A 27,681-nucleotide genomic window follows, 5' to 3' on the forward strand; every position below is an offset into this window, starting at 1 on the left:
CCTCTCACTCATCACACTCACTCACTCATCACAACACACCTCTAACACTCCCCACTGTCATCCTCTCACTCATCACACTCACTCACTCATCACAACACACCCCTAACACTGACTCTGTTAAAGCAGTTGCAACAAATCCACGTTAAACAGAAGAAGAAAAATTAATGAGATTCATTTTAAAGAAAGACCTCAGAAAATGAGAATGATTCAAAAGAATAAAAACACCCTGATTATGAGTTTAAAGAAGAATAATGACTAGAGAAATCAGCAAAGATTTTATAAAATGTTTATTTGAGTTCAGTGATGAATTCAGAACAGAGTCCAATAAATATTTCAGTTTTCAACTGGGGTTCATACTTGTTTATAGTCTGTGTGTGTCCTTACATCATCTTAACACACATACACACACACACACACATCAGAGGTTCCCTGGAATTATATTTGATGTGTATTTATATTTTTCAGATGAAGTTTTATTTCCCCAAAACGTGAAGTTTTCATTTTTTAAAAAGAGTGGATTATAATAAAGTTATCAGAAGAACATCGTAAAGCATCAGTGTTTTAAAGATTGACACCAAAAGTGAGACGTAGTAATGAAAAGAGTTTAAAAATACTTCGGCAGAGGTTTGCGGTGTGAAATTGATAGTGAAACCTGGTCAGAGGTTTTATGAGGTTCAGGAAGATATATATTCAAGAGGCCAGGGGTAAATTTACCAAATATAAAATATTGCACAGACATTACTGGACCCTGCCGATTGAATAAAGTGGGTCTCATAAATAACGAGGACTGTTGGAGATGTCAAAAAGAAAAGGGCATGTTTTTCCACTCCCTTTGGGAAGGTGTTTTATTACAGTCGTGTGGAAGGGAGTACTGAAGACTGTGGGTAATTGGGTGGGGAAACTCTACCAGGATGATGTCCACAGTTGCGTCTCTGTGGCTAAGAGACATTAATGAGGTTGAATTTGATATTGATTAGAGGTTTAGTTACAGCATCAAGAGTAATACACAAATACTGGAAATCAAATACATCACCATACTAAATATGTAAGTCTCCGTATGTGTTTTTATGTATTTGTGGGTACCAAAACACGTGTGCGAGTGTGTGTGTGTTAGGTGTGTGTTTGTGTGTGTGTGTGTATGTTAGGTATGTGTGTGTGTTAGGTGTATACTGAGTGTTTCTTCAGTGTTTGGGCACTGGTGCCTCACAGATGTATTTGTTCGGCAGGGTGCAGTCTCCATCGTTCCAGAGTCGGCGAGGTGTCTTGGGATAACCATGTAGTTGACCGCAGTCCTCTCCGTTCACTCGGACGTCCCAGTTGTCCGGCTGACCCTCGTCCCAGAAACTGACCCAAAAAAAACAGAGAGCAAACATTAAAGGAGCAGTCAATCGTTTTTACTTTTTTAAAGGGTAAACAGTGTTAATGAAAGTGCTTCACATTGTATTTTTCTGAGGTGCAGCTCCCATGGTTTGACTAATCAAATTTCTGTGGAGACCCTGACGAACTAGTTTATGCTCCACAGAGCGGGTCTCCCACATTAAAGCTACAAACATTGTAGTGTATCTTTAAAGGTACAGAAAGTGTAGTGTATCTTTAAAGGTACAGCAGTGTAGTGTATCTTTAAAGGTACAAACAGTGTAGCGTATCTTTAAAGGTACAAACAGTGTAGCGTATCTTTAAAGACACAAACAGTGTAGCGTATCTTTAAAGGTACAAACAGTGTAGCGTATCTTTAAAGGTACAAACAGTGTAGTGTATCTTTAAAGACACACAGTGTAGTGTATCTTTAAAGCTACAAACAATGTAGTGTATCTTTAAAGGTACAAGCAGTGTAGGGTATCTTTAAAGCTACAAAGAGTGTAGTGTATGTTTAAAGCTACAAACAGTGTAGCGTATCTTTAAAGCTACAAACAGTGTAGCTTATCTTTAAAGGCACTGTAGTGTATCTTTTAAAGGTACAAACAGTGTAGTGTATCTTTAAAAGTACAAACAGTGTAGTGTATCTTTAAAGCTACAAACAGTGTAGCGTATCTTTAAAGGTACAGACAGTGTAGCTTATCTTTAAAGGCAGTGTAGCGTATCTTTAAAGGCACAAACAGTGTAGCGTATCTTTAAAGACACAAACAGTGTAGTGTATCTTTAAAGCTACAAAGAGTGTAGTGTATCTTTAAAGCTACAAACAGTGTAGTGTATCTTTAAAGCTACAAACAGTGTAGTGTATCTTTAAAGACACAAACAGTGTAGCGTATCTTTAAAGACACAAACAGTGTAGCGTATCTTTAAAGACACAAACAGTGTAGCGTATCTTTAAAGGTACAAACAGTGTAGTGTATCTTTAAAGACACAAACAGTGTAGTGTATCTTTAAAGCTACAAACAATGTAGTGTATCTTTAAAGGTACAAAGAGTGTAGTGTATCTTTAAAGCTACAAACAGTATAGCGTATCTTTAAAGGTACAGACAGTGTAGCTTATCTTTAAAGGCAGTGTAGTGTATCTTTTAAAGGTACAAACAGTTTAGTGTATTTTTAAAGGTACAAACAGTGTAGTGTATCTTTTAAAGGTACAAACAGTGTAGTGTATATTTAAAGACACAAACAGTGCAGTGTATCTTTAAACATACAGACAGTGTAGCTTATCTTTAAAGGTACAGACAGTGTAGCTTATCTTTAAAGGCAGTCTAGTGTATATTTTAAAGGTACAAACAGTTTAGTGTATTTTTAAAGCTACAAACAGTGTAGCGTATCTTTAAAGGTACAAACAGTGTAGTGTATCTTTTAAAGGTACAAACAGTGTAGTGTATATTTAAAGACACAAACAGTGCAGTGTATCTTTAAACATACAGACAGTGTAGCTTATCTTTAAAGGTACAGACAGTGTAGCTTATCTTTAAAGGCAGTGTAGTGTATCTTTTAAAGGTACAAACAGTTTAGTGTATTTTTAAAGCTACAAACAGTGTAGCGTATCTTTAAAGGTACAAACAGTGTAGTGTATCTTTTAAAGGTACAAACAGTGTAGTGTAGCTTTAAAGGCACAAACAGTGTAGTGTATCTTTAAACATACAGACAGTGTAGCTTATCTTTAAAGGTACAGACAGTGTAGCTTATCTTTAAAGGCAGTCTAGTGTATATTTTAAAGGTACAAACAGTGTAGCGTATCTTTAAAGACACAAACAGTGTAGCGTATTTTTAAAGCTACTGTGTAGTGTATCTTTAAAGGTACAAACAGTGTAGTGTATCTTTAAAGCTACAAACAGGATAGTGTATCTTTAAGGGCACAAACAATGTAGCTTATCTTTAAAAGTGCAAACAGTGTAGCGTATCTTTAAAAGTGCAAACAGTGTAGCGTATCTTGAAAGGTACAAACAGTGTAGCGTATCTTGAAAGGTACAAACAGTGTAGCGTATCTTTAAAGGTACAGACAGTGTAGCTTATATTTAAAGGCAGTGTAGCGTATCTTTTAAAGTGCAAACAGTGTAGTGTATCTTTAAAGACACAAACAGTGTAGTGTATCTTGAAAGGTACAAACAGTGTAGCGTATCTTTAAAGGTACAAACAGTGTAGTGTATCTTTAAAGGTACAAACAGTGTAGCGTATCTTTAAAGACACAAACAGTGTAGCGTATCTTTAAAGGTACAAACAGTGTAGCGTATCTTTAAAGGTACAAACAGTGTAGCGTATCTTTAAAGACACAAACAGTGTAGCGTATCTTTAAAGGTACAAAAGTGTAGTGTATCTTTAAAGACACAAACAGTGTAGTGTATCTTTAAAGCTACAAACAATGTAGTGTATCTTTAAAGGTACAAACAGTGTAGGGTATCTTTAAAGCTACAAACAGTGTAGCGTATCTTTAAAGCTACAAACAGTGTAGCTTATCTTTAAACGCAGTGTAGTGTATCTTTTAAAGGTACAAAGAGTGTAGTGTATCTTTAAAGGTACAAACAGTGTAGTGTATCTTTAAAGGTACAAACAGTGTAGTGTATCTTTAAAGCTACAAACAGTGTAGCGTATCTTTAAAGCTACAAACAGTGTAGCTTATCTTTAAAGGCAGTGTAGTGTATCTTTTAAAGGTACAAAGAGTGTAGTGTATCTTTAAAGGTACAAACAGTGTAGTGTATCTTTAAAGGTACAAACAGTGTAGTGTATCTTTAAAGACACACAGTGTAGTGTATCTTTAAAGCTACAAACAATGTAGTGTATCTTTAAAGGTACAAACAGTGTAGGGTATCTTTTAAAGGTACAAACAGTGTAGTGTATGTTTAAAGCTACAAACAGTGTAGCTTATCTTTAAAGGCAGTGTAGTGTATCTTTTAAAGGTACAAACAGTGTAGTGTATCTTTAAATGTACAAACAGTGTAGTGTATCTTTAAAGCTACAAACAGTGTAGCGTATCTTTAAAGGTACAGACAGTGTAGCTTATCTTTAAAGGCACTGTAGTGTATCTTTTAAAGGTACAAACAGTGTAGCGTATCTTTAAAGCTACAAACAGTGTAGCGTATCTTTAAAGCTACAAACAGTGTAGCGTATCTTTAAAGCTACAAACAGTGTAGCGTATCTTTAAAGGTACAGACAGTGTAGCTTATCTTTAAAGGCAGTGTAGCGTATCTTTAAAGGTACAAACAGTGTAGCGTATCTTTAAAGGCACAAACAGTGTAGCGTATCTTTAAAGACACAAACAGTGTAGCGTATCTTTAAAGGTACAAACAGTGTAGTGTATCTCTAAAGCTACAAAGAGTGTAGTGTATCTTTAAAGCTACAAACAGTGTAGTGTATCTTTAAAGCTACAAACAGTGTAGCGTATCTTTAAAGACACAAACAGTGTAGCGTATTTTTAAAGCTACAGTGTAATGTATCTTTAAAGGTACAAACAGTGTAGCGTATCTTTAAAGGTACAAACAGTGTAGTGTATCTTTAAAGGTACAAACAGTGTAGTGTATCTTTAAAGACACAAAGAGTGTAGTGTATCTTTAAAGCTACAAAGAGTGTAGTGTATCTTTAAAGCTACAAACAGTGTAGTGTATCTTTAAAGACACAAACAGTGTAGTGTATCTTTAAAGCTACAAACAGTGTAGTGTATCTTTAAAGCTACAAACAGTGTAGCGTATCTTTAAAGGTACAAACAGTGTAGCGTATCTTTAAACATACAGACAGTGTAGCTTATCTTTAAAGGTACAGACAGTGTAGCTTATCTTTAAAGGCAGTCTAGTGTATATTCTAAAGGTACAAACAGTGTAGCGTATCTTTAAAGACACAAACAGTGTAGCGTATTTTTAAAGCTACAGTGTAATGTATCTTTAAAGGTACAGACAGTGTAGCGTACCTTTAAAGGTACAAACAGTGTAGTGTATCTTTAAAGCTACAAACAGGATAGTGTATCTTTAAGGGCACAAACAATGTAGCTTATCTTTAAAGGTACAAACAGTGTAGCGTATCTTTAAAAGTGCAAACAGTGTAGTGTATCTTTAAAGACACAAACAGTGTAGCGTATCTTAAAAGGTACAAACAGTGTAGCGTATCTTTAAAGCTAGTAACAGTGTAGCGTATCTTTAAACGTACAAACAGTGTAGTGTATCTTTAAAGCTACAAACAGTGTAGCGTATCTTTAAAAGTGCAAATAGTGTAGCGTATCTTTAAAGCGTACAAACAGTGTAGTGTATCATTAAAGGTACAAAGAGTGTAGCGTATCTTTAAAGCTACAAACAGTGTAGCGTATCTTTAAAGGCACAAACAGTGTAGCGTATCTTTAAGGGTACAAACAGTGTAGCTTATCTTTAAAGGTACAAACAGTGTAGCGTATCTTTAAAGACACAAACAGTGTAGCGTATTTTTAAAGGTACAAACAGTGTAGTGTATCTTTAAAGGTACAGACAGTGTAGCGTATCTTTACAGGTACAGACAGTGTAGCTTATATTTAAAGGCAGTGTAGCGTATATTTTAAAGGTACAAACAGTGTAGCGTATCTTTACAGGTACAGACAGTGTAGCTTATATTTAAAGGCAGTGTAGCGTATCTTTTAAAGGTACAAACAGTGTAGCGTATCTTTAAAGCAACAAACAGTGTAGCGTATCTTTAAAGGCACAAACAGTGTAGTGTATCTTTAAAGGTACAGACAGTTTAGTGTATCTTTTAAAGGTACAAACAGTGTAATGTATCTTTAAAGCTACAAACAGTGTAGTGTATCTTTAAATGTACAGCAGTGTAGCGTATCTTTAAAGGTACAAACAGTGTAGGGTATCTTTAAAGGTACAAACAGTGTAGCTTATATTTAAAGGCAATGTAGCATACCTTTTAAAGGTACAAACAGTGTAGCGTATCTTTAAAGGTACAAACAGTGTAGCTTATATTTAAAGGCAATGTAGCATACCTTTTAAAGGTACAAACAGTGAAGTGTATCTTTAAAGGCACAAACAGTATAGTGTATCTTTAAAGCTACAAATAGTGTAGTGTATCTTTAAAGCTACAAACAGTGTAGTGTATCTTTAAAGGTACAAAGAGTGTAGCGTATCTTTAAAGCTACAAACAGTGTAGCGTATCTTTAAAGGTACAAACAGTGTAGTGTATCTTTAAAGACACAAACAGTGTAGCGTATTTTTAAAGACACAAACAGTGTAGCGTATTTTTAAAAGTACAAACAGTGTAGTGTATCTTTAAAGGTACAAACAGTGTAGTGTATCTTTAAAGGTACAGACAGTGTAGCGTATCTTTACAGGTACAGACAGTGTAGCTTATATTTAAAGGCAGTGTAGCGTATATTTTAAAGGTACAAACAGTGTAGCGTATCTTTAAAGGTACAAACAGTGTAGTGTATCTTTAAAGGTACAGACAGTGTAGTGTATCTTTTAAAGGTACAAACAGTGTAATGTATCTTAAAAGCTACAAACAGTGTAGTGTATCTTTAAATGTACAGACAGTGTAGCGTATCTTTAAAGGTACAGACAGTGTAGCGTATCTTCAAAGGTACAAACAGTGTAGCGTATCTTTAAAGGTACAAACAGTGTAGCTTATATTTAAAGGCAATGTAGCATACCTTTTAAAGGTACAAACAGTGTAGCGTATCTTTAAAGGTACAAAGAGTGTAGCGTATCTTTAAAGGTACAAAGAGTGTAGTGTATCTTTAAAGGTACAAACAGTGTAGCGTATCTTTAAAGACACAAACAGTGTAGCGTATCTTTAAAGGTACAAACAGTGTAGATTATCTTTAAAGGCAGTGTAGCATACCTTTTAAGGGTACAAACAGTGTAGTGTATCTTTAAAGCTACAAACAGTGTAGCTTGTCTTTAAAGCTACAAACAGTGTAGTGTATTTTTAAATGTACAGCAGTGTAGTGTATCTTTAAAGGTGCAAACAGTGTAGTGTATCTTTAAAGGTACAAACAGTGTAGCGTATCTTTAAACGTACAGCAGTGTAGTGTATATTTAAAGGTACAAACAGTGTAGATTATCTTTAAAGGCAGTGTAGCATACCTTTTAAAGGTACAAACAGTGTAGTGTATCTTTAAAGGTGCAAACAGTGTAGTGTATCTTTAAAGGTACAAACAGTGTAGCGTATCTTTAAACATACAGACAGTGTAGCTTATCTCTAAAGGTACAGACAGTGTAGCTTATCTTTAAAGGCAGTCTAGTGTATATTCTAAAGGTACAAACAGTGTAGCGTATCTTTAAAGACACAAACAGTGTAGCGTATTTTTAAAGCTACAGTGTAATGTATCTTTAAAGGTACAGACAGTGTAGCGTACCTTTAAAGGTACAAACAGTGTAGTGTATCTTTAAAGCTACAAACAGGATAGTGTATCTTTAAGGGCACAAACAATGTAGCTTATCTTTAAAGGTACAAACAGTGTAGCGTATCTTTAAAAGTGCAAACAGTGTAGTGTATCTTTAAAGACACAAACAGTGTAGCGTATCTTGAAAGGTACAAACAGTGTAGCGTATCTTTAAAGCTAGTAACAGTGTAGCGTATCTTTAAACGTACAAACAGTGTAGTGTATCTTTAAAGCTACAAACAGTGTAGCGTATCTTTAAAAGTGCAAACAGTGTAGCGTATCTTTAAAGCGTACAAACAGTGTAGTGTATCTTTAAAGGTACAAAGAGTGTAGCGTATCTTTAAAGCTACAAACAGTGTAGCGTATCTTTAAAGGCACAAACAGTGTAGCGTATCTTTAAGGGTACAAACAGTGTAGCTTATCTTTAAAGGTACAAACAGTGTAGCGTATCTTTAAAGACACAAACAGTGTAGCGTATTTTTAAAGGTACAAACAGTGTAGTGTATCTTTAAAGGTACAGACAGTGTAGCGTATCTTTACAGGTACAGACAGTGTAGCTTATATTTAAAGGCAGTGTAGCGTATATTTTAAAGGTACAAACAGTGTAGCGTATCTTTACAGGTACAGACAGTGTAGCTTATATTTAAAGGCAGTGTAGCGTATCTTTTAAAGGTACAAACAGTGTAGCGTATCTTTAAAGCAACAAACAGTGTAGCGTATCTTTAAAGGCACAAACAGTGTAGTGTATCTTTAAAGGTACAGACAGTTTAGTGTATCTTTTAAAGGTACAAACAGTGTAATGTATCTTTAAAGCTACAAACAGTGTAGTGTATCTTTAAATGTACAGACAGTGTAGCGTATCTTTACAGGTACAGACAGTGTAGCTTATATTTAAAGGCAGTGTAGCGTATATTTTAAAGGTACAAACAGTGTAGCGTATCTTTAAAGGTACAAACAGTGTAGTGTATCTTTAAAGGTACAGACAGTGTAGTGTATCTTTTAAAGGTACAAACAGTGTAATGTATCTTAAAAGCTACAAACAGTGTAGTATATCTTTAAAGCTACAAACAGTGTAGCGTATCTTTAAAGGTACAAACAGTGTAGCGTATCTTTAAAGACACAAACAGTGTAGCGTATTTTTAAAGCTACAGTGTAATGTATCTTTAAAGGTACAAACAGTGTAGCGTATCTTTAAAGGTACAAACAGTGTAGTGTATCTTTAAAGGTACAAACAGTGTAGTGTATCTTTAAAGACACAAAGAGTGTAGTGTATCTTTAAAGACACAAAGAGTGTAGTGTATCTTTAAAGCTACAAAGAGTGTAGTGTATCTTTAAAGCTACAAACAGTGTAGTGTATCTTTAAAGCTACAAACAGTGTAGCGTATCTTTAAAGGTACAAACAGTGTAGCGTATCTTTAAACATACAGACAGTGTAGCTTATCTTTAAAGGTACAGACAGTGTAGCTTATCTTTAAAGGCAGTCTAGTGTATATTCTAAAGGTACAAACAGTGTAGCGTATCTTTAAAGACACAAACAGTGTAGCGTACTTTTAAAGCTACAGTGTAATGTATCTTTAAAGGTACAGACAGTGTAGCGTACCTTTAAAGGTACAAACAGTGTAGTGTAACTTTAAAGCTACAAACAGGATAGTGTATCTTTAAGGGCACAAACAATGTAGCTTATCTTTAAAGGTACAAACAGTGTAGCGTATCTTTAAAAGTGCAAACAGTGTAGTGTATCTTTAAAGACACAAACAGTGTAGCGTATCTTGAAAGGTACAAACAGTGTAGCGTATCTTTAAAGCTAGTAACAGTGTAGCGTATCTTTAAACGTACAAACAGTGTAGTGTATCTTTAAAGCTACAAACAGTGTAGCGTATCTTTAAAAGTGCAAACAGTGTAGCGTATCTTTAAAGCGTACAAACAGTGTAGTGTATCTTTAAAGGTACAAAGAGTGTAGCGTATCTTTAAAGCTACAAACAGTGTAGCGTATCTTTAAAGGCACAAACAGTGTAGCGTATCTTTAAGGGTACAAACAGTGTAGCTTATCTTTAAAGGTACAAACAGTGTAGCGTATCTTTAAAGACACAAACAGTGTAGCGTATTTTTAAAGGTACAAACAGTGTAGTGTATCTTTAAAGGTACAGACAGTGTAGCGTATCTTTACAGGTACAGACAGTGTAGCTTATATTTAAAGGCAGTGTAGCGTATATTTTAAAGGTACAAACAGTGTAGCGTATCTTTACAGGTACAGACAGTGTAGCTTATATTTAAAGGCAGTGTAGCGTATCTTTTAAAGGTACAAACAGTGTAGCGTATCTTTAAAGCAACAAACAGTGTAGCGTATCTTTAAAGGCACAAACAGTGTAGTGTATCTTTAAAGGTACAGACAGTTTAGTGTATCTTTTAAAGGTACAAACAGTGTAATGTATCTTTAAAGCTACAAACAGTGTAGTGTATCTTTAAATGTACAGCAGTGTAGCGTATCTTTAAAGGTACAGACAGTGTAGCGTATCTTCAAAGGTACAAACAGTGTAGCATATCTTTAAAGGTACAAACAGTGTAGGGTATCTTTAAAGGTACAAACAGTGTAGCTTATATTTAAAGGCAATGTAGCATACCTTTTAAAGGTACAAACAGTGTAGCGTATCTTTAAAGGTACAAACAGTGTAGCTTATATTTAAAGGCAATGTAGCATACCTTTTAAAGGTACAAACAGTGAAGTGTATCTTTAAAGGCACAAACAGTATAGTGTATCTTTAAAGCTACAAATAGTGTAGTGTATCTTTAAAGCTACAAACAGTGTAGTGTATCTTTAAAGGTACAAAGAGTGTAGCGTATCTTTAAAGCTACAAACAGTGTAGCGTATCTTTAAAGGTACAAACAGTGTAGTGTATCTTTAAAGACACAAACAGTGTAGCGTATTTTTAAAGACACAAACAGTGTAGCGTATTTTTAAAAGTACAAACAGTGTAGTGTATCTTTAAAGGTACAAACAGTGTAGTGTATCTTTAAAGGTACAGACAGTGTAGCGTATCTTTACAGGTACAGACAGTGTAGCTTATATTTAAAGGCAGAGTAGCGTATATTTTAAAGGTACAAACAGTGTAGCGTATCTTTAAAGGTACAAACAGTGTAGTGTATCTTTAAAGGTACAGACAGTGTAGTGTATCTTTTAAAGGTACAAACAGTGTAATGTATCTTAAAAGCTACAAACAGTGTAGTGTATCTTTAAATGTACAGACAGTGTAGCGTATCTTTAAAGGTACAGACAGTGTAGCGTATCTTCAAAGGTACAAACAGTGTAGCGTATCTTTAAAGGTACAAACAGTGTAGCTTATATTTAAAGGCAATGTAGCATACCTTTTAAAGGTACAAACAGTGTAGCGTATCTTTAAAGGTACAAAGAGTGTAGCGTATCTTTAAAGGTACAAAGAGTGTAGTGTATCTTTAAAGGTACAAACAGTGTAGCGTATCTTTAAAGACACAAACAGTGTAGCGTATCTTTAAAGGTACAAACAGTGTAGATTATCTTTAAAGGCAGTGTAGCATACCTTTTAAGGGTACAAACAGTGTAGTGTATCTTTAAAGCTACAAACAGTGTAGCTTGTCTTTAAAGCTACAAACAGTGTAGTGTATTTTTAAATGTACAGCAGTGTAGTGTATCTTTAAAGGTGCAAACAGTGTAGTGTATCTTTAAAGGTACAAACAGTGTAGCGTATCTTTAAACGTACAGCAGTGTAGTGTATATTTAAAGGTACAAACAGTGTAGATTATCTTTAAAGGCAGTGTAGCATACCTTTTAAAGGTACAAACAGTGTAGTGTATCTTTAAAGGTGCAAACAGTGTAGTGTATCTTTAAAGGTACAAACAGTGTAGCGTATCTTTAAACATACAGACAGTGTAGCTTATCTCTAAAGGTACAGACAGTGTAGCTTATCTTTAAAGGCAGTCTAGTGTATATTCTAAAGGTACAAACAGTGTAGCGTATCTTTAAAGACACAAACAGTGTAGCGTATTTTTAAAGCTACAGTGTAATGTATCTTTAAAGGTACAAACAGTGTAGCGTACCTTTAAAGGTACAAACAGTGTAGTGTATCTTTAAAGCTACAAACAGGATAGTGTATCTTTAAGGGCACAAACAATGTAGCTTATCTTTAAAGGTACAAACAGTGTAGCGTATCTTTAAAGCAACAAACAGTGTAGCGTATCTTTAAAGGCACAAACAGTGTAGTGTATCTTTAAAGGTACAGACAGTTTAGTGTATCTTTTAAAGGTACAAACAGTGTAATGTATCTTTAAAGCTACAAACAGTGTAGTGTATCTTTAAATGTACAGCAGTGTAGCGTATCTTTAAAGGTACAGACAGTGTAGCGTATCTTCAAAGGTACAAACAGTGTAGCATATCTTTAAAGGTACAAACAGTGTAGGGTATCTTTAAAGGTACAAACAGTGTAGCTTATATTTAAAGGCAATGTAGCATACCTTTTAAAGGTACAAACAGTGTAGCGTATCTTTAAAGGTACAAACAGTGTAGCTTATATTTAAAGGCAATGTAGCATACCTTTTAAAGGTACAAACAGTGAAGTGTATCTTTAAAGGCACAAACAGTATAGTGTATCTTTAAAGCTACAAATAGTGTAGTGTATCTTTAAAGCTACAAACAGTGTAGTGTATCTTTAAAGGTACAAAGAGTGTAGCGTATCTTTAAAGCTACAAACAGTGTAGTGTATCTTTAAAGGTACAAACAGTGTAGTGTATCTTTAAAGACACAAACAGTGTAGCGTATTTTTAAAGACACAAACAGTGTAGCGTATTTTTAAAAGTACAAACAGTGTAGTGTATCTTTAAAGGTACAAACAGTGTAGTGTATCTTTAAAGGTACAGACAGTGTAGCGTATCTTTACAGGTACAGACAGTGTAGCTTATATTTAAAGGCAGAGTAGCGTATATTTTAAAGGTACAAACAGTGTAGCGTATCTTTAAATGTACAAACAGTGTAGTGTATCTTTAAAGGTACAGACAGTGTAGTGTATGTTTTAAAGGTACAAACAGTGTAATGTATCTTAAAAGCTACAAACAGTGTAGTGTATCTTTAAATGTACAGACAGTGTAGCGTATCTTTAAAGGTACAGACAGTGTAGCGTATCTTCAAAGGTACAAACAGTGTAGCGTATCTTTAAAGGTACAAACAGTGTAGCTTATATTTAAAGGCAATGTAGCATACCTTTTAAAGGTACAAACAGTGTAGCGTATCTTTAAAGGTACAAAGAGTGTAGCGTATCTTTAAAGGTACAAAGAGTGTAGTGTATCTTTAAAGGTACAAACAGTGTAGCGTATCTTTAAAGACACAAACAGTGTAGCGTATCTTTAAAGGTACAAACAGTGTAGATTATCTTTAAAGGCAGTGTAGCATACCTTTTAAGGGTACAAACAGTGTAGTGTATCTTTAAAGCTACAAACAGTGTAGCTTGTCTTTAAAGCTACAAACAGTGTAGTGTATTTTTAAATGTACAGCAGTGTAGTGTATCTTTAAAGGTGCAAACAGTGTAGTGTATCTTTAAAGGTACAAACAGTGTAGCGTATCTTTAAACGTACAGCAGTGTAGTGTATATTTAAAGGTACAAACAGTGTAGATTATCTTTAAAGGCAGTGTAGCATACCTTTTAAAGGTACAAAAAGTGTAGTGTATCTTTAAAGGTGCAAACAGTGTAGTGTATCTTTAAAGGTACAAACAGTGTAGCGTATCTTTAAACATACAGACAGTGTAGCTTATCTCTAAAGGTACAGACAGTGTAGCTTATCTTTAAAGGCAGTCTAGTGTATATTCTAAAGGTACAAACAGTGTAGCGTATCTTTAAAGACACAAACAGTGTAGCGTATTTTTAAAGCTACAGTGTAATGTATCTTTAAAGGTACAAACAGTGTAGCGTACCTTTAAAGGTACAAACAGTGTAGTGTATCTTTAAAGCTACAAACAGGATAGTGTATCTTTAAGGGCACAAACAATGTAGCTCATCTTTAAAGGTACAAACAGTGTAGCGTATCTTTAAAAGTGCAAACAGTGTAGTGTATCTTTAAAGACACAAACAGTGTAGCGTATCTTGAAAGGTACAAACAGTGTAGCGTATCTTTAAAGCTAGTAACAGTGTAGCGTATCTTTAAACGTACAAACAGTGTAGTGTATCTTTAAAGCTACAAACAGTGTAGCGTATCTTTAAAAGTGCAAACAGTGTAGCGTATCTTTAAAGCGTACAAACAGTGTAGTGTATCTTTAAAGGTACAAAGAGTGTAGCGTATCTTTAAAGCTACAAACAGTGTAGCGTATCTTTAAAGGCACAAACAGTGTAGCGTATCTTTAAGGGTACAAACAGTGTAGCTTATCTTTAAAGGTACAAACAGTGTAGCGTATCTTTAAAGACACAAACAGTGTAGCGTATTTTTAAAGGTACAAACAGTGTAGTGTATCTTTAAAGGTACAGACAGTGTAGCGTATCTTTACAGGTACAGACAGTGTAGCTTATATTTAAAGGCAGTGTAGCGTATATTTTAAAGGTACAAACAGTGTAGCGTATCTTTACAGGTACAGACAGTGTAGCTTATATTTAAAGGCAGTGTAGCGTATCTTTTAAAGGTACAAACAGTGTAGCGTATCTTTAAAGCAACAAACAGTGTAGCGTATCTTTAAAGGCACAAACAGTGTAGTGTATCTTTAAAGGTACAGACAGTTTAGTGTATCTTTTAAAGGTACAAACAGTGTAATGTATCTTTAAAGCTACAAACAGTGTAGTGTATCTTTAAAGGTACAGACAGTGTAGCGTATCTTTACAGGTACAGAAAGTGTAGCTTATATTTAAAGGCAGTGTAGCGTATATTTTAAAGGTACAAACAGTGTAGCGTATCTTTAAAGGTACAAACAGTGTAGTGTATCTTTAAAGGTACAGACAGTGTAGTGTATCTTTTAAAGGTACAAACAGTGTAATGTATCTTAAAAGCTACAAACAGTGTAGTGTATCTTTAAATGTACAGACAGTGTAGCGTATCTTTAAAGGTACAGACAGTGTAGCGTATCTTCAAAGGTACAAACAGTGTAGCGTATCTTTAAAGGTACAAACAGTGTAGCTTATATTTAAAGGCAATGTAGCATACCTTTTAAAGGTACAAACAGTGTAGCGTATCTTTAAAGGTACAAAGAGTGTAGCGTATCTTTAAAGGTACAAAGAGTGTAGTGTATCTTTAAAGGTACAAACAGTGTAGCGTATCTTTAAAGACACAAACAGTGTAGCGTATCTTTAAAGGTACAAACAGTGTAGATTATCTTTAAAGGCAGTGTAGCATACCTTTTAAGGGTACAAACAGTGTAGTGTATCTTTAAAGCTACAAACAGTGTAGCTTGTCTTTAAAGCTACAAACAGTGTAGTGTATTTTTAAATGTACAGCAGTGTAGTGTATCTTTAAAGGTGCAAACAGTGTAGTGTATCTTTAAAGGTACAAACAGTGTAGATTATCTTTAAAGGCAGTGTAGCATACCTTTTAAAGGTACAAACAGTATAGTGTATCTTTAAAGCTACAAACAGTGTAGCGTATCTTTAAAGGTACAAACAGTGTAGCGTATCTTTAAACATACAGACAGTGTAGCTTATCTTTAAAGGTACAGACAGTGTAGCTTATCTTTAAAGGCAGTCTAGTGTATATTCTAAAGGTACAAACAGTGTAGCGTATCTTTAAAGACACAAACAGTGTAGCGTATTTTTAAAGCTACAGTGTAATGTATCTTTAAAGGTACAGACAGTGTAGCGTACCTTTAAAGGTACAAACAGTGTAGTGTATCTTTAAAGCTACAAACAGGATAGTGTATCTTTAAGGGCACAAACAATGTAGCTTATCTTTAAAGGTACAAACAGTGTAGCGTATCTTTAAAAGTGCAAACAGTGTAGTGTATCTTTAAAGACACAAACAGTGTAGCGTATCTTGAAAGGTACAAACAGTGTAGCGTATCTTTACAGCTAGTAACAGTGTAGCGTATCTTTAAACGTACAAACAGTGTAGTGTATCTTTAAAGCTACAAACAGTGTAGTGTATCTTTAAAAGTGCAAACAGTGTAGCGTATCTTTAAAGCGTACAAACAGTGTAGTGTATCTTTAAAGGTACAAAGAGTGTAGCGTATCTTTAAAGCTACAAACAGTGTAGCGTATCTTTAAAGGCACAAACAGTGTAGCGTATCTTTAAGGGTACAAACAGTGTAGCTTATCTTTAAAGGTACAAACAGTGTAGCGTATCTTTAAAGACACAAACAGTGTAGCGTATTTTTAAAGGTACAAACAGTGTAGTGTATCTTTAAAGGTACAGACAGTGTAGCGTATCTTTACAGGTACAGACAGTGTAGCTTATATTTAAAGGCAGTGTAGCGTATATTTTAAAGGTACAAACAGTGTAGCGTATCTTTACAGGTACAGACAGTGTAGCTTATATTTAAAGGCAGTGTAGCGTATCTTTTAAAGGTACAAACAGTGTAGCGTATCTTTAAAGCAACAAACAGTGTAGCGTATCTTTAAAGGCACAAACAGTGTAGTGTATCTTTAAAGGTACAGACAGTTTAGTGTATCTTTTAAAGGTACAAACAGTGTAATGTATCTTTAAAGCTACAAACAGTGTAGTGTATCTTTAAATGTACAGCAGTGTAGCGTATCTTTAAAGGTACAGACAGTGTAGCGTATCTTTAAACATACAGACAGTGTAGCTTATCTTTAAAGGTACAGACAGTGTAGCTTATCTTTAAAGGCAGTCTAGTGTATATTCTAAAGGTACAAACAGTGTAGCGTATCTTTAAAGACACAAACAGTGTAGCGTATTTTTAAAGCTACAGTGTAATGTATCTTTAAAGGTACAGACAGTGTAGCGTACCTTTAAAGGTACAAACAGTGTAGTGTATCTTTAAAGCTACAAACAGGATAGTGTATCTTTAAGGGCACAAACAATGTAGCTTATCTTTAAAGGTACAAACAGTGTAGCGTATCTTTAAAAGTGCAAACATTGTAGTGTATCTTTAAAGACACAAACAGTGTAGCGTATCTTGAAAGGTACAAACAGTGTAGCGTATCTTTACAGCTAGTAACAGTGTAGCGTATCTTTAAACGTACAAACAGTGTAGTGTATCTTTAAAGCTACAAACAGTGTAGTGTATCTTTAAAAGTGCAAACAGTGTAGCGTATCTTTAAAGCGTACAAACAGTGTAGTGTATCTTTAAAGGTACAAAGAGTGTAGCGTATCTTTAAAGCTACAAACAGTGTAGCGTATCTTTAAAGGCACAAACAGTGTAGCGTATCTTTAAGGGTACAAACAGTGTAGCTTATCTTTAAAGGTACAAACAGTGTAGCGTATCTTTAAAGACACAAACAGTGTAGCGTATTTTTAAAGGTACAAACAGTGTAGTGTATCTTTAAAGGTACAGACAGTGTAGCGTATCTTTACAGGTACAGACAGTGTAGCTTATATTTAAAGGCAGTGTAGCGTATATTTTAAAGGTACAAACAGTGTAGCGTATCTTTACAGGTACAGACAGTGTAGCTTATATTTAAAGGCAGTGTAGCGTATCTTTTAAAGGTACAAACAGTGTAGCGTATCTTTAAAGCAACAAACAGTGTAGCGTATCTTTAAAGGCACAAACAGTGTAGTGTATCTTTAAAGGTACAGACAGTTTAGTGTATCTTTTAAAGGTACAAACAGTGTAATGTATCTTTAAAGCTACAAACAGTGTAGTGTATCTTTAAATGTACAGCAGTGTAGCGTATCTTTAAAGGTACAGACAGTGTAGCGTATCTTCAAAGGTACAAACAGTGTAGCATATCTTTAAAGGTACAAACAGTGTAGGGTATCTTTAAAGGTACAAACAGTGTAGCTTATATTTAAAGGCAATGTAGCATACCTTTTAAAGGTACAAACAGTGTAGCGTATTTTTAAAGACACAAACAGTGTAGCGTATTTTTAAAAGTACAAACAGTGTAGTGTATCTTTAAAGGTACAAACAGTGTAGTGTATCTTTAAAGGTACAGACAGTGTAGCGTATCTTTACAGGTACAGACAGTGTAGCTTATATTTAAAGGCAGTGTAGCGTATATTTTAAAGGTACAAACAGTGTAATGTATCTTAAAAGCTACAAACAGTGTAGTGTATCTTTAAATGTACAGACAGTGTAGCGTATCTTTAAAGGTACAGACAGTGTAGCGTATCTTCAAAGGTACAAACAGTGTAGCGTATCTTTAAAGGTACAAACAGTGTAGCTTATATTTAAAGGCAATGTAGCATACCTTTTAAAGGTACAAACAGTGTAGCGTATCTTTAAAGGTACAAAGAGTGTAGCGTATCTTTAAAGGTACAAAAAGTGTAGTGTATCTTTAAAGGTACAAACAGTGTAGCGTATCTTTAAAGACACAAACAGTGTAGCGTATCTTTAAAGGTACAAACAGTGTAGATTATCTTTAAAGGCAGTGTAGCATACCTTTTAAGGGTACAAACAGTGTAGTGTATCTTTAAAGCTACAAACAGTGTAGCTTGTCTTTAAAGCTACAAACAGTGTAGTGTATTTTTAAATGTACAGCAGTGTAGTGTATCTTTAAAGGTGCAAACAGTGTAGTGTATCTTTAAAGGTACAAACAGTGTAGCGTATCTTTAAACGTACAGCAGTGTAGTGTATATTTAAAGGTACAAACAGTGTAGATTATCTTTAAAGGCAGTGTAGCATACCTTTTAAAGGTACAAACAGTGTAGTGTATCTTTAAAGGTGCAAACAGTGTAGTGTATCTTTAAAGGTACAAACAGTGTAGCGTATCTTTAAACATACAGACAGTGTAGCTTATCTCTAAAGGTACAGACAGTGTAGCTTATCTTTAAAGGCAGTCTAGTGTATATTCTAAAGGTACAAACAGTGTAGCGTATCTTTAAAGACACAAACAGTGTAGCGTATTTTTAAAGCTACAGTGTAATGTATCTTTAAAGGTACAGACAGTGTAGCGTACCTTTAAAGGTACAAACAGTGTAGTGTATCTTTAAAGCTACAAACAGGATAGTGTATCTTTAAGGGCACAAACAATGTAGCTTATCTTTAAAGGTACAAACAGTGTAGCGTATCTTTAAAAGTGCAAACAGTGTAGTGTATCTTTAAAGACACAAACAGTGTAGCGTATCTTGAAAGGTACAAACAGTGTAGCGTATCTTTAAAGCTAGTAACAGTGTAGCGTATCTTTAAACGTACAAACAGTGTAGTGTATCTTTAAAGCTACAAACAGTGTAGCGTATCTTTAAAAGTGCAAACAGTGTAGCGTATCTTTAAAGCGTACAAACAGTGTAGTGTATCTTTAAAGCTACAAACAGGATAGTGTATCTTTAAGGGCACAAACAATGTAGCTTATCTTTAAAGGTACAAACAGTGTAGCGTATCTTTAAAAGTGCAAACAGTGTAGTGTATCTTTAAAGACACAAACAGTGTAGCGTATCTTGAAAGGTACAAACAGTGTAGCGTATCTTTAAAGCTAGTAACAGTGTAGCGTATCTTTAAACGTACAAACAGTGTAGTGTATCTTTAAAGCTACAAACAGTGTAGCGTATCTTTAAAAGTGCAAACAGTGTAGCGTATCTTTAAAGCGTACAAACAGTGTAGTGTATCTTTAAAGGTACAAAGAGTGTAGCGTATCTTTAAAGCTACAAACAGTGTAGCGTATCTTTAAAGGCACAAACAGTGTAGCGTATCTTTAAGGGTACAAACAGTGTAGCTTATCTTTAAAGGTACAAACAGTGTAGCGTATCTTTAAAGACACAAACAGTGTAGCGTATTTTTAAAGGTACAAACAGTGTAGTGTATCTTTAAAGGTACAGAGAGTGTAGCGTATCTTTACAGGTACAGACAGTGTAGCTTATATTTAAAGGCAGTGTAGCGTATATTTTAAAGGTACAAACAGTGTAGCGTATCTTTACAGGTACAGACAGTGTAGCTTATATTTAAAGGCAGTGTAGCGTATCTTTTAAAGGTACAAACAGTGTAGCGTATCTTTAAAGCAACAAACAGTGTAGCGTATCTTTAAAGGCACAAACAGTGTAGTGTATCTTTAAAGGTACAGACAGTTTAGTGTATCTTTTAAAGGTACAAACAGTGTAATGTATCTTTAAAGCTACAAACAGTGTAGTGTATCTTTAAAGGTACAGACAGTGTAGCGTATCTTTACAGGTACAGAAAGTGTAGCTTATATTTAAAGGCAGTGTAGCGTATATTTTAAAGGTACAAACAGTGTAGCGTATCTTTAAAGGTACAAACAGTGTAGTGTATCTTTAAAGGTACAGACAGTGTAGTGTATCTTTTAAAGGTACAAACAGTGTAATGTATCTTAAAAGCTACAAACAGTGTAGTGTATCTTTAAATGTACAGACAGTGTAGCGTATCTTTAAAGGTACAGACAGTGTAGCGTATCTTCAAAGGTACAAACAGTGTAGCGTATCTTTAAAGGTACAAACAGTGTAGCTTATATTTAAAGGCAATGTAGCATACCTTTTAAAGGTACAAACAGTGTAGCGTATCTTTAAAGGTACAAAGAGTGTAGCGTATCTTTAAAGGTACAAAGAGTGTAGTGTATCTTTAAAGGTACAAACAGTGTAGCGTATCTTTAAAGACACAAACAGTGTAGCGTATCTTTAAAGGTACAAACAGTGTAGATTATCTTTAAAGGCAGTGTAGCATACCTTTTAAGGGTACAAACAGTGTAGTGTATCTTTAAAGCTACAAACAGTGTAGCTTGTCTTTAAAGCTACAAACAGTGTAGTGTATTTTTAAATGTACAGCAGTGTAGTGTATCTTTAAAGGTGCAAACAGTGTAGTGTATCTTTAAAGGTACAAACAGTGTAGATTATCTTTAAAGGCAGTGTAGCATACCTTTTAAAGGTACAAACAGTATAGTGTATCTTTAAAGCTACAAACAGTGTAGCGTATCTTTAAAGGTACAAACAGTGTAGCGTATCTTTAAACATACAGACAGTGTAGCTTATCTTTAAAGGTACAGACAGTGTAGCTTATCTTTAAAGGCAGTCTAGTGTATATTCTAAAGGTACAAACAGTGTAGCGTATCTTTAAAGACACAAACAGTGTAGCGTATTTTTAAAGCTACAGTGTAATGTATCTTTAAAGGTACAGACAGTGTAGCGTACCTTTAAAGGTACAAACAGTGTAGTGTATCTTTAAAGCTACAAACAGGATAGTGTATCTTTAAGGGCACAAACAATGTAGCTTATCTTTAAAGGTACAAACAGTGTAGCGTATCTTTAAAAGTGCAAACAGTGTAGTGTATCTTTAAAGACACAAACAGTGTAGCGTATCTTGAAAGGTACAAACAGTGTAGCGTATCTTTACAGCTAGTAACAGTGTAGCGTATCTTTAAACGTACAAACAGTGTAGTGTATCTTTAAAGCTACAAACAGTGTAGTGTATCTTTAAAAGTGCAAACAGTGTAGCGTATCTTTAAAGCGTACAAACAGTGTAGTGTATCTTTAAAGGTACAAAGAGTGTAGCGTATCTTTAAAGCTACAAACAGTGTAGCGTATCTTTAAAGGCACAAACAGTGTAGCGTATCTTTAAGGGTACAAACAGTGTAGCTTATCTTTAAAGGTACAAACAGTGTAGCGTATCTTTAAAGACACAAACAGTGTAGCGTATTTTTAAAGGTACAAACAGTGTAGTGTATCTTTAAAGGTACAGACAGTGTAGCGTATCTTTACAGGTACAGACAGTGTAGCTTATATTTAAAGGCAGTGTAGCGTATATTTTAAAGGTACAAACAGTGGAGCGTATCTTTACAGGTACAGACAGTGTAGCTTATATTTAAAGGCAGTGTAGCGTATCTTTTAAAGGTACAAACAGTGTAGCGTATCTTTAAAGCAACAAACAGTGTAGCGTATCTTTAAAGGCACAAACAGTGTAGTGTATCTTTAAAGGTACAGACAGTTTAGTGTATCTTTTAAAGGTACAAACAGTGTAATGTATCTTTAAAGCTACAAACAGTGTAGTGTATCTTTAAATGTACAGCAGTGTAGCGTATCTTTAAAGGTACAGACAGTGTAGCGTATCTTTAAACATACAGACAGTGTAGCTTATCTTTAAAGGTACAGACAGTGTAGCTTATCTTTAAAGGCAGTCTAGTGTATATTCTAAAGGTACAAACAGTGTAGCGTATCTTTAAAGACACAAACAGTGTAGCGTATTTTTAAAGCTACAGTGTAATGTATCTTTAAAGGTACAGACAGTGTAGCGTACCTTTAAAGGTACAAACAGTGTAGTGTATCTTTAAAGCTACAAACAGGATAGTGTATCTTTAAGGGCACAAACAATGTAGCTTATCTTTAAAGGTACAAACAGTGTAGCGTATCTTTAAAAGTGCAAACAGTGTAGTGTATCTTTAAAGACACAAACAGTGTAGCGTATCTTGAAAGGTACAAACAGTGTAGCGTATCTTTACAGCTAGTAACAGTGTAGCGTATCTTTAAACGTACAAACAGTGTAGTGTATCTTTAAAGCTACAAACAGTGTAGTGTATCTTTAAAAGTGCAAACAGTGTAGCGTATCTTTAAAGCGTACAAACAGTGTAGTGTATCTTTAAAGGTACAAAGAGTGTAGCGTATCTTTAAAGCTACAAACAGTGTAGCGTATCTTTAAAGGCACAAACAGTGTAGCGTATCTTTAAGGGTACAAACAGTGTAGCTTATCTTTAAAGGTACAAACAGTGTAGCGTATCTTTAAAGACACAAACAGTGTAGCGTATTTTTAAAGGTACAAACAGTGTAGTGTATCTTTAAAGGTACAGACAGTGTAGCGTATCTTTACAGGTACAGACAGTGTAGCTTATATTTAAAGGCAGTGTAGCGTATATTTTAAAGGTACAAACAGTGTAGCGTATCTTTACAGGTACAGACAGTGTAGCTTATATTTAAAGGCAGTTTAGCGTATCTTTTAAAGGTACAAACAGTGTAGCGTATCTTTAAAGCAACAAACAGTGTAGCGTATCTTTAAAGGCACAAACAGTGTAGTGTATCTTTAAAGGTACAGACAGTTTAGTGTATCTTTTAAAGGTACAAACAGTGTAATGTATCTTTAAAGCTACAAACAGTGTAGTGTATCTTTAAATGTACAGCAGTGTAGCGTATCTTTAAAGGTACAGACAGTGTAGCGTATCTTCAAAGGTACAAACAGTGTAGCATATCTTTAAAGGTACAAACAGTGTAGGGTATCTTTAAAGGTACAAACAGTGTAGCTTATATTTAAAGGCAATGTAGCATACCTTTTAAAGGTACAAACAGTGTAGCGTATTTTTAAAGACACAAACAGTGTAGCGTATTTTTAAAAGTACAAACAGTGTAGTGTATCTTTAAAGGTACAAACAGTGTAGTGTATCTTTAAAGGTACAGACAGTGTAGCGTATCTTTACAGGTACAGACAGTGTAGCTTATATTTAAAGGCAGTGTAGCGTATATTTTAAAGGTACAAACAGTGTAATGTATCTTAAAAGCTACAAACAGTGTAGTGTATCTTTAAATGTACAGACAGTGTAGCGTATCTTTAAAGGTACAGACAGTGTAGCGTATCTTCAAAGGTACAAACAGTGTAGCGTATCTTTAAAGGTACAAACAGTGTAGCTTATATTTAAAGGCAATGTAGCATACCTTTTAAAGGTACAAACAGTGTAGCGTATCTTTAAAGGTACAAAGAGTGTAGCGTATCTTTAAAGGTACAAAGAGTGTAGTGTATCTTTAAAGGTACAAACAGTGTAGCGTATCTTTAAAGACACAAACAGTGTAGCGTATCTTTAAAGGTACAAACAGTGTAGATTATCTTTAAAGGCAGTGTAGCATACCTTTTAAGGGTACAAACAGTGTAGTGTATCTTTAAAGCTACAAACAGTGTAGCTTGTCTTTAAAGCTACAAACAGTGTAGTGTATTTTTAAATGTACAGCAGTGTAGTGTATCTTTAAAGGTGCAAACAGTGTAGTGTATCTTTAAAGGTACAAACAGTGTAGCGTATCTTTAAACGTACAGCAGTGTAGTGTATATTTAAAGGTACAAACAGTGTAGATTATCTTTAAAGGCAGTGTAGCATACCTTTTAAAGGTACAAACAGTGTAGTGTATCTTTAAAGGTGCAAACAGTGTAGTGTATCTTTAAAGGTACAAACAGTGTAGCGTATCTTTAAACATACAGACAGTGTAGCTTATCTCTAAAGGTACAGACAGTGTAGCTTATCTTTAAAGGCAGTCTAGTGTATATTCTAAAGGTACAAACAGTGTAGCGTATCTTTAAAGACACAAACAGTGTAGCGTATTTTTAAAGCTACAGTGTAATGTATCTTTAAAGGTACAGACAGTGTAGCGTACCTTTAAAGGTACAAACAGTGTAGTGTATCTTTAAAGCTACAAACAGGATAGTGTATCTTTAAGGGCACAAACAATGTAGCTTATCTTTAAAGGTACAAACAGTGTAGCGTATCTTTAAAAGTGCAAACAGTGTAGTGTATCTTTAAAGACACAAACAGTGTAGCGTATCTTGAAAGGTACAAACAGTGTAGCGTATCTTTAAAGCTAGTAACAGTGTAGCGTATCTTTAAACGTACAAACAGTGTAGTGTATCTTTAAAGCTACAAACAGTGTAGCGTATCTTTAAAAGTGCAAACAGTGTAGCGTATCTTTAAAGCGTACAAACAGTGTAGTGTATCTTTAAAGGTACAAAGAGTGTAGCGTATCTTTAAAGCTACAAACAGTGTAGCGTATCTTTAAAGGCACAAACAGTGTAGCGTATCTTTAAGGGTACAAACAGTGTAGCTTATCTTTAAAGGTACAAACAGTGTAGCGTATCTTTAAAGACACAAACAGTGTAGCGTATCTTTAAAGGTACAAACAGTGTAGTGTATCTTTAAAGGTACAGACAGTGTAGCGTATCTTTACAGGTACAGACAGTGTAGCTTATATTTAAAGGCAATGTAGCGTATATTTTAAATGTACAAACAGTGTAGCGTATCTTTACAGGTACAGACAGTGTAGCTTATATTTAAAGGCAGTGTAGCGTATCTTTTAAAGGTACAAACAGTGTAGCGTATCTTTAAAGCAACAAACAGTGTAGCGTATCTTTAAAGGCACAAACAGTGTAGTGTATCTTTAAAGGTACAGACAGTTTAGTGTATCTTTTAAAGGTACAAACAGTGTAATGTATCTTTAAAGCTACAAACAGTGTAGTGTATCTTTAAAGGTACAGACAGTGTAGCGTATCTTTACAGGTACAGACAGTGTAGCTTATATTTAAAGGCAGTGTAGCGTATATTTTAAAGGTACAAACAGTGTAGCGTATCTTTAAAGGTACAGACAGTGTAGTGTATCTTTTAAAGGTACAAACAGTGTAATGTATCTTAAAAGCTACAAACAGTGTAGTGTATCTTTAAATGTACAGACAGTGTAGCGTATCTTCAAAGGTACAAACAGTGTAGCGTATCTTTAAAGGTACAAACAGTGTAGCTTATATTTAAAGGCAATGTAGCATACCTTTTAAAGGTACAAACAGTGTAGCGTATCTTTAAAGGTACAAAGAGTGTAGCGTATCTTTAAAGGTACAAAGAGTGTAGTGTATCTTTAAAGCTACAAACAGTGTAGCTTGTCTTTAAAGCTACAAACAGTGTAGCGTATTTTTACATGTACAGCAGTGTAGTGTATCTTTAAAGGTGGAAACAGTGTAGTGTATCTTTAAAGGTACAAACAGTGTAGATTATCTTTAAAGGCAGTGTAGCATACCTTTTAAAGGTACAAACAGTGTAGTGTATCTTTAAAGGTGCAAACAGTGTAGTGTATCTTTAAAGGTACAAACAGTGTAGCGTATCTTTAAACATACAGACAGTGTAGCTTATCTTTAAAGGTACAGACAGTGTAGCTTATCTTTAAAGGCAGTCTAGTGTATATTCTAAAGGTACAAACAGTGTAGCGTATCTTTAAAGACACAAACAGTGTAGCGTATTTTTAAAGCTACAGTGTAATGTATCTTTAAAGGTACAGACAGTGTAGCGTACCTTTAAAGGTACAAACAGTGTAGTGTATCTTTAAAGCTACAAACAGGATAGTGTATCTTTAAGGGCACAAACAATGTAGCTTATCTTTAAAGGTACAAACAGTGTAGCGTATCTTTAAAAGTGCAAACAGTGTAGTGTATCTTTAAAGACACAAACAGTGTAGTGTATCTTGAAAGGTACAAACAGTGTAGCGTATCTTTAAGGGTACAAACAGTGTAGCTTATCTTTAAAGGTACAAACAGTGTAGTGTATCTTTAAAGCTACAAACAGTGTAGCGTATCTTTAAAAGTGCAAACAGTGTAGCGTATCTTTAAAGCGTACAAACAGTGTAGTGTATCTTTAAAGGTACAAAGAGTGTAGCGTATCTTTAAAGCTACAAACAGTGTAGCGTATCTTTAAAGGCACAAACAGTGTAGCGTATCTTTAAGGGTACAAACAGTGTAGCTTATCTTTAAAGGTACAAACAGTGTAGCGTATCTTTAAAGACACAAACAGTGTAGCGTATTTTTAAAGGTACAAACAGTGTAGTGTATCTTTAAAGGTACAGACAGTGTAGCGTATCTTTACAGGTACAGACAGTGTAGCTTATATTTAAAGGCAGTGTAGCGTATATTTTAAAGGTACAAACAGTGTAGCGTATCTTTACAGGTACAGACAGTGTAGCTTATATTTAAAGGCAGTGTAGCGTATCTTTTAAAGGTACAAACAGTGTAGCGTATCTTTAAAGCAACAAACAGTGTAGCGTATCTTTAAAGGCACAAACAGTGTAGTGTATCTTTAAAGGTACAGACAGTTTAGTGTATCTTTTAAAGGTACAAACAGTGTAATGTATCTTTAAAGCTACAAACAGTGTAGTGTATCTTTAAATGTACAGCAGTGTAGCGTATCTTTAAATGTACAGCAGTGTAGCGTATCTTTAAAGGTACAGACAGTGTAGCGTATCTTCAAAGGTACAAACAGTGTAGTGTATCTTTAAAGGTACAAACAGTGTAGTGTATCTTTAAAGGTACAGACAGTGTAGCGTATCTTTACAGGTACAGACAGTGTAGCTTATATTTAAAGGCAGTGTAGCGTATATTTTAAAGGTACAAACAGTGTAGCGTATCTTTAAAGGTACAAACAGTGTAGTGTATCTTTAAAGGTACAGACAGTGTAGTGTATCTTTTAAAGGTACAAACAGTGTAATGTATCTTAAAAGCTACAAACAGTGTAGTGTATCTTTAAATGTACAGACAGTGTAGCGTATCTTTAAAGGTACAGACAGTGTAGAGTATCTTCAAAGGTACAAACAGTGTAGCGTATCTTTAAAGGTACAAACAGTGTAGCTTATATTTAAAGGCAATGTAGCATACCTTTTAAAGGTACAAACAGTGTAGCGTATCTTTAAAGGTACAAAGAGTGTAGTGTATCTTTAAAGGTACAAACAGTGTAGCGTATCTTTAAAGACACAAACAGTGTAGCGTATCTTTAAAGGTACAAACAGTGTAGATTATCTTTAAAGGCAGTGTAGCATACCTTTTAAGGGTACAAACAGTGTAGTGTATCTTTAAAGCTACAAACAGTGTAGCTTGTCTTTAAAGCTACAAACAGTGTAGTGTATTTTTAAATGTACAGCAGTGTAGTGTATCTTTAAAGGTGCAAACAGTGTAGTGTATCTTTAAAGGTACAAACAGTGTAGCGTATCTTTAAACGTACAGCAGTGTAGTGTATATTTAAAGGTACAAACAGTGTAGTGTATCTTTAAAGGTACAGACAGTGTAGCGTATCTTTACAGGTACAGACAGTGTAGCTTATATTTAAAGGCAGTGTAGCGTATATTTTAAAGGTACAAACAGTGTAGCG

At 34.6% G+C, this 27,681-nt stretch overlaps 1 protein-coding gene across 2 annotated transcripts in view; it reads right to left on the bottom strand.

Moving 5' to 3' along the window:
- Positions 1-280: 280 nt before the first annotated feature.
- asgrl1 (asialoglycoprotein receptor-like 1) overlaps positions 281-27,681 on the bottom strand; it is a 36,810-nt gene continuing 9,409 nt past the window's right edge. For both annotated transcript variants that reach the window (XM_066644680.1, XM_066644679.1), the window contains one exon: positions 281-1,344. In XM_066644680.1, coding sequence (XP_066500777.1) covers positions 1,182-1,344 — 163 coding nt within the window. In that variant the 3' untranslated portion in view covers positions 281-1,181. The remainder of the gene's footprint in view (positions 1,345-27,681) is intronic.

The sequence above is a fragment of the Hoplias malabaricus genome, chromosome 14, assembly GCF_029633855.1.
Source record: "Hoplias malabaricus isolate fHopMal1 chromosome 14, fHopMal1.hap1, whole genome shotgun sequence".
Lineage (NCBI taxonomy): Eukaryota > Metazoa > Chordata > Actinopteri > Characiformes > Erythrinidae > Hoplias > Hoplias malabaricus.